The 15,544-nt window shown below is 41.9% G+C and overlaps 2 protein-coding genes across 2 annotated transcripts; both read left to right on the forward strand.

Moving 5' to 3' along the window:
* The first annotated feature begins 2,616 nt into the window (after positions 1-2,616).
* Positions 2,617-14,618, forward strand: LOC117657451 (vomeronasal type-2 receptor 26-like). Its single transcript, XM_087893227.1, has 5 exons — positions 2,617-2,636; positions 4,472-4,763; positions 8,587-8,808; positions 10,315-10,441; positions 13,697-14,618. The coding sequence occupies exons 1-5, from the start codon at positions 2,617-2,619 to the stop codon at positions 14,593-14,595; spliced, it is 1,560 nt and encodes a 519-aa protein (XP_087749353.1). The 3' UTR covers positions 14,596-14,618.
* Positions 6,071-6,916, forward strand: LOC148113645 (vomeronasal type-2 receptor 116-like). The gene has a single exon (XM_087891548.1). The coding sequence runs from the start codon at positions 6,071-6,073 to the stop codon at positions 6,914-6,916; it is 846 nt and encodes a 281-aa protein (XP_087747674.1).
* Positions 14,619-15,544: the final 926 nt, after the last annotated feature.

Below are 15,544 nucleotides of genomic sequence, written 5' to 3' on the forward strand. Positions count from 1 at the left end.
GAGGAGGTGAACTAGCATCACACCCCTCAAGAAGAGACTGGACTGCCATTTGTCAGAAATGGTGTAGGGTCTCCTGCATGGGTGGAGAGTTGGACTAGATGACCTACAAGGTCCCTTCCAACTCTGTTAAATTCTCCTATTGTCCATTAATGTGGTCATCCTAAACTTTTTTCTTTGACTTAACCCACAAAATAAATGCAACTTATTAAATTATTTTATCTTTTGCTTTCTTGTTGCTGTGCTATACGATAGGGATTCCTTGTTACAGCTTTCATTGTCTTCCCTGCAATTACGCCAGTCGTAATAATTGCTATTTCTCAATTGCAAACTCCAGCAGATTTCCCAAAGTTAAAAAAAAGAGAAAAGAAAAACAGCTGATGTGTAAGTTTAAACCTGATTATAAAACCCCTTTACTCCTGGTCATTCACGGTTGGGCTAGCCAGGGAGAAGACGCAAATGTGGCTGAGTTTTTTAATTTTATTTTCCCTTTCCATGCTATGACACTTCTCATTGTGGAATGTTGCTGGAACACTTTGCTGAAATCAAATTCAGTGATAAGGTTCTTGATGGGGATATGAGCACCTAATCTGCAGCTAGATGATGATATTAGAAGTCTTGTTTTTATTTTTACCTTATGTGGGAAACAATGTCAGTTCAAGAGACTGTTTTTCACCTGATCCTATTCCTATTCCTCACGAATCCTATCAGCCAGGTGACTTCCTCATAGGTGGGATTACATCTCAAATGTGGTACTTTTTTCATGAACTTTCCTTCCAAAAACAACCTTCACAGGACCTGAGCTTCAAATTTCCAATGTAAGAAACTCTTGGACCTGATTTTTAGAGCAACTCCATTCTCTTTTTCTGTGAAAGAAAAGAGTTGGTTGAGCAACTTTGCAAATCACAGGATTTGGTGATATGCAAAATGTAATGAATGTATGTAGGAGTGAATGAATGAATGAGATGCATGCATGAGATGGTTCAGAATGCATGAGGTGGTTCAGAAGTTCATACTTGCAACGTCTAAGGATGAATGAAAGGAAGTGGGGAAACGAGTGAAGGATTAACCTAAACATTCTCTGGTATTCTCTCCATCTACAGTAGTGGCCAAAATTGTGGGAACCTTTTGAGAAAAGTGTATTTTTTTAGGTTAGATGGTTAATAACACCATTTTTTTGGGGGGGGGAGTTTCAAGATAATCATATTCCACTGCTGGAATGGCCTGGGAATAGCCCTGACCTTAAACCCATGGAGCCGACTAAAGAAACTTGTTAGTCAGAAGCGACCCAGCAATAAAACCCAGTTAATTGAAGGAATCATTCCATCTTGGTGTAGCTGCAGAACTAAAAGGCTTGGTTCACTCCAGGGGGAAGATATTGTAAGGCTGTAATTCAGGCTAAAGGTGACCCAATGAAGTATTAACTGACATGGTGATAATTTTTGCACATCCCATTTTTTCTATGGTGATAATTTTTTGTTTATCTCATTTTTTTCTACATGTTTCCCTTTTCTTCTTTATACTGTAACTGCTATTCTAATATTCTATTCTAACTTGAACCCCCCTGTCTTCTTTGTGGCAGCCCCTCAAATACTGGAATGCTGCTCTCATGTCCCTCCTAGTCCTTCTTTTCTCCAGACTAGCCAAAACCAAATCCTGCAACCATTTCTTCACATATATTTGTTTCCAGGTCTTTAATCATCTTAGTTGCTCTTCTCTGGGACTTTTTCCAAAGTCTCAGCATCTTGTTTGTGATGTCAATGGCTACTGCCTGGGCTAGTCCATTCAATTTTCTTGGTGGCATTTTCTAAAGTGGTTTGTCCTTGCCTTCTTCTTCCTAGGATTGAGGGACAGTAACTGGTCCAAGGTCACCCATTTGTGCTCCAGGCAGAGGTAGAACTCTTGGACTGCTGGTTTCTAAGCCTGATTCCTTAATCACTACACCAAACAGGCTCTCACCCTTTCAGCTAACAGTATGTTACAATAGGTTAACAACCCCATTGTATGAGTTACCATATTTTTAGGAGTATAAGATGCACCGGAGTATAAGACGCATCTTATTTTTGGGGAGGAAAATAAGAAAAAAAGCTGATTGGAGGGTGGATCAGCTGCCCGGAATGTTTGGAGGCTTTTTTTTTTCTGAAGCTTCGTTTCTGATGCTTTTTTCAGCCTCTGAAACCTCAGTTTGAGAAGCTGGGCAGGGCTACATTCAGAGTATAAGACGCACCCAGATTTTCACCCTCTTTTTTTGAGGGGGAAAGGTGCATCTTATACTCCGAAAAATATGGTATATGTTAAAAGTTCCTCTTTTTGAGGATCTGATCCAATTCTTCCAAACAGAATTTTCTTCTGTTCCTTCCCTTTGAATCATTCATGTTTCCTTCCATTTATTTTTGATTCAGCCCAAGTTCTATCTCTATGACCAATCCATCTCAATATGTAAAATGCAGAAGTGGTATTCTTCTGGTTCGCACTGGTTCGGGCAAACTGGTAGCGGCGACTGCAGGTGAGCCCGTCCACCCACCCAGACATAATGCTGTCCTATTTAGCCACATTTTCGAGTCCAGGCGCATTCTCAGAAGGTACACACACAAGCAAAGCGCATGTGCGGAAGCGAGCATGAGCACGGCGAACCGGTGGTAAACATTTCTGAAACCCACCGCTGGTAAAGTGGTGTGTGACTGTGGCAGAAACAAGGATCCATTCCCCAGCTTTCTGCATGTATGTCTGAATGCTTATCTACTGTATTTTGTCCCATGTTTTTTTTTTCAAGAGGCAACTGGACTTTCTGTTTTTTCTTTGAAGATGTTTTGTTTCTCATCCAAGAAGCTTCTTCAGCTACTGTACTTTGCTTTGGAAGTCCCATACAAAAGAGACGTCTTTGAAACAGCTGTAAGAGCAGCTCGTGGCTGCTTTAAAGCTTCACTAGGGAGTGTGCTTTGCTTATCCAATCTTGTTTCCAGTTTGTAAAAGTATGTTTTTTATTTTCTTTTTTTGGAGCTTGCATTTTAATTTTTTTTAATACACTTCTCTGATATAATATTTATTTATTTATTTATTTATTTATTTATTTATTTATTTATTTATTTATTTATTTATTTATTTATTTATTTATTTAATTTGTATACCGCCCTTCTCCAACAGGACTCAGGGCGGTGAACAGTCACGGTAAAAACACAACATATAAAATTTAAAAACAATTTAAAAAACATTAAATGATCTTGGCCATCAATTTAAAATAACCCAATTAAAACCAATTATAAATTTAAAACCGCAAGGATGGGGTCAAGCCAGCCCGGCTAGATAAAATAGATGTGTTTTCAGGGCCTGACGAAAAGTCCAGAGGTCTGGTATCGTGCGTATCTCTGGGGGTAGGTTGCTCCAGAGGGCAGGTGCCACCACAGAGAAGGCTCTCCCCCTGGGGAGATAATACTGACATCCCTTATTTATATTCTCTGTATTGATTCCAAAGTTACCATATTTTTCAGAGTATAACCGGGTGCCATTAGCTAGACAATATCGGCTGGCGGCCTCCAGGGATAGAGCTTTCTCTGTGGGCGCGCCCACTCTTTGGAATCAACTCCCCCTGGGGCTTCGGTTGGCTCCTGACCTTCGCATCTTCCGCCGCGAATTAAAAACATGGCTGTTCACATCGCCCAGACTGGACTGAGGAGTTTTTTGATTATTTTAATGGGTTTTAATATATGTTTAAATTATATATTTATACATTTATGTATTTTATGTATGCATATTTATGTATTTTATGTTTTATTGGGTTTGTTTTTATTTGTTGTGAGCCGCCCTGAGTCCTACAGAGATAGGGCAGCATACAAATTATATTAAATAAATAAATAAATAAATAACATGTACCTTCCCCCCCCCCAAAAAGGGTGAACATTTGGGTGCCTCTTATACACCAAATGTAGCCCCACCCAGCCTCTGAAATGGTGGTTTCAGAAGCTGAAAAAAGTTTCTGAAATCTCTGTTTGAGAAGCTGGAAAAAAGCCTGTGAAATGGAGATTTCAGAGGTTGGAAAAAAAGCAAGGCGCAGAGCTCACAACTAACGAACCTGTTGCTAAAGTTCACTTCTAGGAACAGCTGATTGGGGGCATTCTGGGAGGCCGATCCACCCCCAATCAGCTTTTTTCTTATTTTCCTCCCCAAAAACTAAGGTGTGTCTTATACTCCGGTGCGTCTTATAGTTCGAAAAATATGGTAACTAAGCCTTTCAGGAATTCACCTAAGTTCCTACTATTCTTTTTAGTCTTATACTTCTCTTTGGCTATTTCTCCTCTCCTTCTGAGTATTTATGCAGCTTGTCTTCACAAAACCTAACCAACAACTCATTTTGTTTCTATTGATTTCCCGCCCCCCAAATTTTAGATGGCTTGTAGTAAGTAAAATGGATCCAGAGGCTGATAAAAAAAAAACCAGTTATATACATTGTACAATTTTGAACATAACTGTCTTTCAGCATAGTGACAAAGTTCTACCAACATGTCCTCAGCTTGGCGTTTGCAGTAAATGAGATTAACCAAAATCCTCAGATCTTGCCCAATGTCAGCCTCGGGTTTCACATCTATGATAGTTACTACAATGAGAAGATGACTTATCGGACCACATTGGACCTACTCTTCAAATTCCATAATTTTGTCCCCAACTATGCATGCAACATCCAGAAAAATCTCATGGCCATCATAGGTGGACTTGGCTCCGATATCTCTTTCCACATGTCTGACGTCTTAACCCTTTATAAAATTCCACAGGTAAGATCTTCAAGGGCATTTTTTTTTGTCCCTTCTAGTCTATATTTTGACTTTTGGTGATTGCCTAGGTAAGTCCCTACAGTTTTCTTGCCAAGATTTCTGAAGTGGTTTGCCATTGCTTCCTTCTTAGGGTTGAGAAAGAGCGACTGGTCCAAGGTCAACCAGCTAGCTTCATGCCAAATGAAGGACTAGAACTCACAGTCACCTGGTTTGCAATCCAATGCCTTAACTGACTCTCATGCCACTATGAAGGGTATACTGATTTGATTATGAATTAAGATGGAGTAGATACCCATGCAATTTATTTTTACAACAATATTATAGTATAGAAAAAAAAGGAAGAAAGATTTGACTGGCAATGAATGTTTGACTCTATTCAAAACAAAGTTAAGTCATTGTGGTTGACAAAAAACAAACAAACAGCGAAATAAGGCAGAATAATGGATTTGAACAGATTTCTTTATTGTTACTCTTTCCTTAGAAATGGTTTCATTTTCCCATAAACCAGCACTGTTTACTTTGAATGAAGAAAAGGCATTCAAATCATGATCTGAGACTCCGTGTTCTAAAAAGGCAGTCACAAAGACTGAGAGGTGATCAAGTGAGTTCCTAATACCACTCTATAAAGCCTTAGTAACACCACACCTAGAATACTGCATCCAGTTTTGGTCACCATACTATAAAAAAAAAAGTATGTTGAGACTCTAGAAAAAGTGGAATATTGCATTCAGTTTTGGTCGCCATGATGTAAAAGAGATGTGGAGACTCTAGAAAGAGTGCAGAGGAGAGCAACCAAGATGATTAGGGGACTGGAGACTAAAACATATGAAGAACAGTAGCAGGAACTGGGCATGGCTAGTCTAGTGAAGAGAAGGACCAGGGGAGACATGATAGCAGTGTTCCAATATTTGAGGGGCTGCCACAGAGAGGATGGGGTCAAGCTATTTTCCAAGGCACCCGACAGCCAGACAAGGAATAATGGATAGAAATTGATCAAGGAGAGATTCAACCTAGAAATGAGGAGAAATTTCCTGACAGTGAGAACAATCAACCAATGGAACAGCTTGCCTTCAGAAGTTGTGGGAACTTAATCACTGGAAGCTTTCAAGAAGACATTGGACTGCCATTTGTCAGAAATGGTGTAGGATCTCCTGCCTGGGTGGGGGGTTGGACTAGTTGACCTACAAGGTCACTTCCAACTCTGTTAAACTAATCTAATCAAATATATCTGCGTTTCCTTTCAGCTCACATATGGTTCTTTTGCCTCTGAACAAAACAACCCAACTCAATTTCCTTCCTTTTATCGCATGGTCTCAAATGAAGCCCCTCAGTATACAGGAATTGTCCAATTACTGAAGCATTTTGGATGGACTTGGGTTGGACTCATTGTTTTGAGAGACGAGAGCGGAGACCATTTCTTGCAAACCTTGGAACCTTTGTTTTTCCAGAATGGAATCTGTTCTGCCTTCATACAACGAATCCCAAGCCAAGGCCGTTTGCTTTCTTTCACTGAAATCAGCGAGGTCTCCTCCAGCATTTATAAATCCTTCATGGACCACAAAGCCAAAATATTTGCTGTGTATGGAGAAACGCTTACGGTGATGTGGCTGAGTTCGTTAATGTTTCAAATGGAGTCTGATTATTCAGAAAACGCATCAGTTGGGAGGTTGTGGATTGTGACTGCGCAGATTGATTTCACAGTCATGGGCCTTGTAACCAGCTGGGATTCAGAATTATTCCAAGGCACCATTTCCTTTGAAGTCCCTTCAAATGAACCTCTAGGGTTTCAGACCTACCTTCAGAACCTGAAATGCTGCTCAGCACATGGTGACCATTTTCTAAAAGACTTTTGGGAGCAAGCCTTTCACTGTACATTTTCAAATTCCAAAGAATCAGTAGAGCACGATAAAGTATGCACTGGCAAAGAGAAGTTGGAGATGCTTCCAGGTTCTGTTTTTGAAATGCAGATGACTGGCCACAGTTACAGCATCTTTAATGCTGTCTATCTTTTGGCGCATGCTTTACATGCCATGACTTCATTTAGGTCCCTCCACCGAGCATCAGTGAAAAGAAAGAGACTTGAGCGTCAAGATCTTCAACCTTGGCAGGTAATAAGGATCATGGTGGTTCCAGTGATTAGGACACTGGTTTGATAATTTGCAAGCTTGCATTCAAGAACAGAGTGTTCCTTTGTGGTGGGATGAGCTCCCATCATTCGCTCCAACCAAGGGTGGGCTGCTGGGGGTTCGCAGGGGTTCGGGAGAACCTCTAGCTAAGATTCTGTGCAGTTCGGAAAACCGCCAACTTCCACTCCTGGCTGGCCCACTCACCCCATTCCACCCCTCCCAGGAGTCCCCACATGGCCCGTTTTGGATGCAGGTAAGTGCAGGGTGCACGCGGAGGCTGGGGAAGGGTGAAAAACGGGCTTACCAGAAGTTCAGGAACTTCAGGAAGTTCAGGCCTGTTTCCGGCCTCTAGAGGGCCTCTGGAGTCTGGGGAGGCTGTTTTTGCCCTCCTGGAGGCTCGAGGAAAACCTCCGGAGCCTGGGGAGGGCAAAAATGCCCCCCCCCGCCCCAGCTGTGGTATAGGAGACCAACTAGGCCATACCCACCATGGCCATGTCCACCCAGCAACTGGGCAGGGAGCCCCTTGCTAAAATTTTTGAAGTCCACCCCTGGCTCCAACTCCTGCCAACCTAGCAATTCGAAAGCAAGTAATCACAAGTAGATAAATAGGTACCACTTCAGTAGGCACATTAACATGAAAGGAGACCCCCAACTGGGCATCTCCAGGGCAACAGTAATGTTGCCTGCTAATTCTTTCAGCCTGGAAGCGTCTTAGGTGCTTCTGACACAAATGGGGTGGGGCTAGGTAATTTCTCCAAAATGAAATAACTTTATTATTAGGAACACATTTTTGGTAAATGAAATAGCCTTCAAACTTGATCTTCAACCTTGACAGGTAATTTCTACATAATGAAATGTAGTAGGATAGTAGTAACTGTGAGAGAGATATTGGAGTCCTAGTGGACAACCATTTAAATGTGAGCCAGCCTTGTGTAGCAGCTGTCAAAAAAGCCAACACTGTTCTAGGCTGCATAAACAGAGGGATAGAATCAAGATAACATGAAGTGTTATGGCCACTTTATGATGCCTTGATAAGGCCACACTTGGAATACTGCATTCAGTTTTGGTTGCCATGATGTAAAAAAGATGTGGAGACTCTAGAAAGAGTGCAGAGAAGAGCAACAAAGACGATTAGGGGACTGGAGGCTAAAACATAAGAAGAACGGTTGCAGGAATGGGGTATGACTAGTTTAATGAAAAGAAGGACTAGGGGAGAAATGATAGCAGTATTCCAATATCTCAGGGGCTGCCACAAAGAAGAGGGAGTCAAGTTATTCTCCAAAGCACCTGAGGGTAGGAGAAGAAGCCATGGGTGGAAACTAATCAAGGAGAGAAGCAATTTAGAATTAAGGAGAAGTTTCCTGACAGTTAGAACAATTAATCAGCGGAACAACTTGCCTCCAGAAGTTGTGAATGCTCCAACAGTGGAAGTTTTTAAGAAGATGTTGGATAACCATTTGCCTGAAGTGGTGTAGGGTTTCCTGCCTAAGCAGGGGGTTAGATTACAAGACCTCCAAGGTCCCGTCCAACTCTGTTATTTGTTCTAAATGGCTTTATTATCAGGAACATTTTAGTAAATGAAACAGGGTTCAGATAAAATATGTAGCAATCGATCAACAAGGAGAAATGTAGCTTGTGTCAATTTTCGCATTACATATTAGATGTGATGTTTTAGCTATTCTTTCTTTTCCTGACAGCTTCACTGGTTCCTTCAAGGCATTTCCTTTAATAACTCAGCTGGAGAAAGTGTGACTTTTAATGATAGAATGGAGGTCGCCACTGGCCTGGATATCATGAAGATGGTGATATTCCCAAATAACTCCTTCACTAAAATACAAATTGGGAGAATAGATTCCAAAGAAGAGCAAACCTTCAGCTTTTATCAAGATAAAATGAGTTGGCACAGGCATTTCAACCAGGTGTGATTTCTCAATTCTTCTTCTTCTTCTTCTTCTTCTTCTTCTTCTTCTTCTTCTTCTTCTTCTTCTTCTTCTTCTTCTTCTTCTTCTTCTTCTTCTTCTTCTTCTTCTGCCATGTCTGTCATCGGACGTTGGCAATCATGTTGGCAATCATATTTTTGTCAACAGCCATATGAAAAAGTGCTGCTGAGTTTTGTCCAAACCAAGTCCCTTAGGTTTTGAAGCCATGATGTTCTTCTTCTGCCTGGGCCTCATTTGCCTTCAATTTTTCCCTGAAGGATTAAGTGAAGGTTGAAGGATGTGGTATTTTTCTGGGTGTCGCATCACATGTCCAAAAATACTCCAACTTTCCCTTTTTAAGGGCTTTGATTTCCCAGGCGGCTTATCACCTCCTCATTTGTGATTTTGTTAACCCAGCTTATATGTAACAGCCGTCTGTAAATCCACATTTCAAATGCTTCTAGTTTCTTCAAGTGGTTTTCTGTCAGAGACCAATTCTCTACTCTGTAGAGCAGGATAGAAAAGATGTAACATTTGACAAGCCTGATTTTCAGTTTTAGGCTTATGTCGTGACTGCAGAAGACCTTTTTCATTTTGAACTGGCTATTCCGTCATCTGAAAAGGCATTTGATGGATCAAACATTTCTTCTGGCTTAGGAACTGGTCCTGTATGGGTAGTTATATTTCGAAACGAAGAGAATAATTTGTTTTCCACATCACAGTGTGCAGTCACTATAGGAGGAGAGCCATGTTTGTCTAAGATTAGCTAGATCAGTGATGGCTAACCTTTTACATCACTGCATGCCGACCTGCGTGCAGGAAATGGCACGCAAAACCATCCCGCATGGATTGTGTGGCCTTGCGGGAGCGCCAAAACCCAGAAAAGCAGCATTTCTGTACGCATGCAGGCACCAGCACCTGTGGTTTCTGGCATGGACGCGCATCTGATGAACAGCTGTCCGTCATGCATGCGTGTGAAGGAAACCTGGAAGTTCGGGTGCTGCTCTTCCAGGTTTTGGTGCTCTCACATGCGTGAAGGCCAGCTAACTGGTGTGCGTGTCTGCACAGGAACGCGGAAGACGAACCAGCGAGGCTGTGCATCTTCCGTGGAATGGTTCTGCATGCTGCTTCTGGCATGCGTTCCATAGATTTGCCAACATGGAGCTAGATGGTTGAAGACTCTTATATCATCTATCATTGAGTATGTCTCATTAAATCACAAAGATTTAATTGAAAAAAAAAATACTGCTAATCTGGCATATATGAAACCTGCAGCTGCATCATTGATCTATCTTCCCTTCTCCCTGCCTCAACCCAATTTAAATCCTATATCATCTACGTATCTGATGAAGTGAGCTGTGACTCATGAAAAATTATGGTTTTTAATGAAATTTGTAAGTTAAAACGAATACTACTGGACTCCTTCAGGCTTTTTTTAACTAAGTAATATTATGATTTTTGAAAACCAGTTTTTCCATCCTAAATTATTTTCACATTTATGGATAGGTTCTGCCCTTTTCTCTGTGTAGTGATCCTTGCCAGCCCGGATACCAAAAGAAAAAGAAGGAAGGGGAGAAATTTTGCTGCTACGATTGCGCTCCCTGCCCTGAAGGGAAGATTTCACATGAAATAGGTAATGTAGCACAATAAATATTAACAACATGCATTCATGCAAGTGAACATGTCTGAAATGCATTTTTGTGTTAATCAGCCAGGAAACTGAAACTGATTCCTAGTATAACGATTTTCAGTGGGGTCATTAGTGAGAAATCAACAAAAGAAATATACTTTATATAGATGTATAGCAAGGGTGTCAAACTCAATTTCATTAAGGGCTGCATCAGAGTTGTGTTTGATCTCGGGGGGCCAGGGTGGGCCTGGCCAGCTTGAAATCACTCATGTCAGGGGTGCCTTTGGGGGCCTGAGTGTTCTGCCAGTGAAAATAGGCTCCCAAGCTCCGTTTCCAGCTGCAATGGCCTCCTGCAACACTCTACCAGTGAAAACAGAGCCAGGAAGGCCACACGGAGCACCTCATGAGGTCCGTTTCTGGATGCTATGGCCTCCTGCAACACTCTACCAGTGAAAACGGGGTCAGGAGGGCCACACACAGCCCCTCATGAGCTCCGTTTACAGCTGTGATGGCCTCCTGCAATCCTCTGCCAGCGAAAACAGAGCCTGAGAGGCTCTTGCAGCCCTCTCAAGTTCTGTTTTTGCTGGCAGAGGCACCACGGGCCAGTCCCTTGCTGTTTCCAGGACAGCCCCATGGGCTGGATCTAAGCACCCCACAGGCCGGATCTGGCCCTTGGGCCTTGTGTTTGGCATTCCTGGTCTATACAGAGTCTTGGTCAGCCAGATCATGGTTGTCCCAAAGGTGCTTTTTTCAAAAGATTCTGAAGAAGCTACTTGGATGAGAAGTGAAACATCTTCAAGGAAAAATAAAGTCCAATTGCCTTTTGAAAAAGCACCTTTGGGACATAGTGTTTGTGTGTGTGTGAATATCCATGTATATACACACACACAAACACACATTAATATGTATGTGGCCCAGTGGTGAAATCCAAATTTTTTTAGTACATTCTGTGGGCATGGCTTGGTGGGTGTGGCTTAGTGGACGTGGCAGGGGAAGGATTCTGCAAAATTCCCATTCCCACCCCACTCTGGGGCCAGCCTGAGGTGCTATTTGCCAGTTCTCCAAACTACTCAAAATTTCCACTACCGGTTCTCTGAACTGCTCAAAATTTCCGCTACCGGTTCTCTGAACTGCTCAAAATTTCCGCTACCGGTTCTCTGAACTGCTCAAAATTTCCGCTACCAGTTCTCCAGAACCTGTCAGAACCTGCTGGATTTCACCCCTGATGCGGCCTAATGAAAAGCAGCCTTATTATACAGTAACTATGAGAGGGACTTGGAGTCTTAGTGGATGATCACTTGAATATGTGTGCAGCCACTGCCAAGAAAAGGTAATATAATCCTGGGTTGTATAAACAGAGGCATAGAACCAAATGTCACTGCGTTATGTATTTGTCAGCCGAGCGTCCATTCTGAGTGTTACGGTAGCCTGCCAGAGAACTTTATCACGTATCTATAGCAACAGAGATAAGACAGTCTGGACTGATATTGTTTATATTGGTACAAATGAGCAGATGAGTGAGAATTTTGCTAAAGCTTTGCAGAGATATTTCACATTGAAATCTTTAGGTTATGTTAACACTTATTTAGGTGTTCAGGTTGTCAAAACACAGAAGGGGTTGAGGATAAAATTGAGCAAATTTGGCATCATTGCAACATGAAAGATGCTAATACAGTACAAATCTGCAAACAGATTTTCAGAGAAGAGCAAATAAGATGATCAAAGGCCTGGAGACTAAAACATATGAAGAATGGCTGCAGGATTTGGCTTTGGCTAATCTAAAGAGAAGAAGAATTAGGGGTGATGTGATAGCAGTACTCCAGAACTTGAGGGGCTGCCACAAAGAAGAGGTCCCTCAAGATCCGTTCTGGCTCATTCATTCAATTCTCTTAGCAAGTCCTTGGGAGATCCTTCCCACAATAACGTTAGCTGCATAGATATATTTCCAACATGCTATTTTCCCTTAGGTTAAAAACCTATATTGAAAGAAGAAAAAAAAAGGGGGGGAGGGAATAAATCATAAGCAAACAAAATTAGAAGCAGAATTGGAAAAGAAATCTAGCTAAATCTACTTTATATCAATACTATTTATGATACCTTTCTGTGCAATTTTATTGGCAAAGCATCTTTATGTTTCTTCTGACCTGACCAACACTCATTTATTATGGAACAAAGCATATTGTCAGGTTCCAAGTAACAGCCCAGATGAGATCAAAACTCCAAGGCTAGAGCCTTTCTCAAAGTATAGGTTTATTAGGCATGTCATATTGGCACAGGGGGTGAAAACCCGACTCTGAAGTTCCCGGGGTTTTCCTCACCCAATTCAATTCCTCCCATTACACACAAGCATCACATGCCCCAATCAGGTAGGTCACCCTCCCAAATCTGGATGGCTCCCATCCAAGATCCTTCAGGTGCTGGTGAGAGTGTCCTTGGTTCCCAGAAGAAAGAATGTTATTTTGGCTACATATTCCCCCAGCTATCTCTACTCCCCCCTCCCTTTCCCACAGCTCCATCCAGCCTCACTGTGGCAAGTGAAGCTGGATGGACGTTCCATCCTGAAGACATTATTTATTTATTTATTTATTGGTTCAATTTATATGCCGCCCTTCTCCGGAGACTCAGGGCGGCTTACAATGCGTTAAGCAATAGCCTTCATACTTTTGTATATACCTGCTCCATAGGGCTTTTGGCCCCCCCTAAGCGGTATTCTTTTTTATACAAAGTCAGCTTATTGCCCCCACAATCCGGGTCCTCATTTTACCTACCTCAAAAGGATGGAAGGCTGAGTCAACCTTGAGCCTGGTGAGATTTGAACTTGCAGGCAGCTGGTGTTACTTAACAGTACTTTAATCTGCTGCGCCACCAAGGCTCATCATTCCAAGATGGCTCCAGGGTTGACACATGCAGTCACTCATAGCCCTTTTCACTTCTTTGGACAAACTTTCTTTTCAATAGGTAACATCGTAGCTTGGGTAATGAAACATCTGCAAGAAAACAATCAATCTCAGAGAACAACAAGAACTTCCTCAAAATCTTGTTTTCAAAGGAAGAATATATCTATAAACTCTAAAGACACCAAATAAAAGTTAATGCTATACTTGCTAAGGGTTTGGTTAAATACCAACTGCATACAACATTAAGACATAGGATAACACAACAATGTTCAATAGGGAGGGATTAAGTTGAATAAGATATGGAAAATGTCTCTTGGGCTACACGTGGTCAATTTTTTAAATTATTTTTTTCAATGTCCAGATATGGTTGACTGTTCCCCTTGTCCAGAAGATCAATATCCAAGCAAGAAGCACGATCGATGTGTTTTCAAGACTTTAAACTTTCTGTCTCATAAAGAACCATTAGGGATGAGTTTAGCTTTGGTTGGGATTAGCCTATTTATAACTACAGCTTTTGTCCTTAGAACCTTTGTTAAGTACCAAGACACTCCCATCGTCAAAGCCAACAACCGGGAACTTACCTTTACACTCCTTCTGTCCCTTCTCCTTTGCTTTCTTTCCCCTTTGCTGTTTTTGGGGCAGCCTAACAAGACCACTTGCTTTCTTTGCCAAACTGCTTTTGGCATCATCTTTGCTGTGGCCGTTTCCTGTGTATTAGCTAAAACCATCACCGTAGTTGTAGCTTTCATGGCCACCAAACCAGGGTCCAACATGAGGAAATGGTTGGGGAGAAAACTGGCCGGTTCCATTGTTATTTCCTGCACCCTTGTTCAAGCAAGTATTTGTTCTTGGTGGATGGCAACCTCTCCTCCCTTCCCAAATCTGGATATGCAGTCCCTCACCAGTGAAATCATAGCAGAATGTAACGTGGGATCTGCTGTCATGTTCTATCTTGTCCTGGGCTACTTGGGATTTCTAGCCATCATTAGTTTTATGGTGGCTTTTTTTGCCAGGAAGTTGCCAGATGCTTTCAATGAAGCCAAGTTTATCACCTTCAGCATGCTGGTGTTTTGTAGTGTTTGGTTGACTTTTGTCCCTACTTATCTGAGCACAAAGGGGAAGTATATGGTGGCTGTGGAGATCTTCTCCATCCTAGCATCCAGTAGTGGATTGCTGTCTTGTATCTTTTTCCCCAAGTGCTACATTATTCTGCTGAGACCTCAATTAAACAACAAGCAGCAGTTAAGAAAAAGCAATTAAGCAAAGTTTATGTGTTCTTTGTGTGGTAGGTATATATGCAGGTATATGTATATGTGTCTGTGTATGTATGTATTTAATTAATTACTTAACACAACAGCTTGTATGTTCTTTCTGGTGTGAAGTCAACCACCACCCTGTGGCACACTTTGGAAAGTGTGCAATCATTTCCTATAACAGGACTGATAATTTGGCAAGCCAACCTACTATTCTGTAATAGCATTGTGGTCTCCTGACTACTATAACATAGTCATACACATGATGATGATGATGATGATGATGTGTGGCAGTGCCTTGAGACTGAAAGAGAAAGAACTGGAGAAGTTAACAAAATATAAAGACCTACAAATAGAAATAGAACGACTATGACAAAGGCAAGCAAGGGTAGTACCAATAGCAATAGGTGTCTTGGGTACAGTCTCAAAACAACTGGACCACAACTTGAACACCATAGGCATTGACAAATTTGCCATCAGTCAATTGCAGAAGGTGGCTTTATTTGGAACTGCTTCCATCCTGCGGCGATATCTGTAACACTGGCTAACATCCAGATTTGCCTATCCCAGATCCTAGGTAAGAACTTGATAGGTAGACAAAAATGCCAAACCTAGTCTGAACATTTAGCTGACTGTGCGATGAATAACTACTACTACTACTACTACTACTACTACTACTACTACTACTACTACTGCTGCTGCTGCTGCTGCTGCTACTGCTACAACTACAACCTGGAATATAGCTCTTAGAAACCAGAATTTAGACTGGACCCTTTTCAAGAAGAATACAGAAATTTCAGTATCTTATGCGGGTGTCGTGGCCCACCAGCGGCCAGCAGAGCTGGCAGCAGAGTTGGACAGAGAGGAGGTTGGGGAGGAACGTGGGTCAGTCCTGGAGTCTGGGAAAGGCTCTGAGTCAGAGGCAGAGAGGGAGCCAAAGCCATCTGGTAGTTGTT

The sequence above is a fragment of the Pantherophis guttatus genome, chromosome 4, assembly GCF_059756535.1.
Source record: "Pantherophis guttatus breed Tessera chromosome 4, ASM5975653v1, whole genome shotgun sequence".
Taxonomy (NCBI): domain Eukaryota; kingdom Metazoa; phylum Chordata; class Lepidosauria; order Squamata; family Colubridae; genus Pantherophis; species Pantherophis guttatus.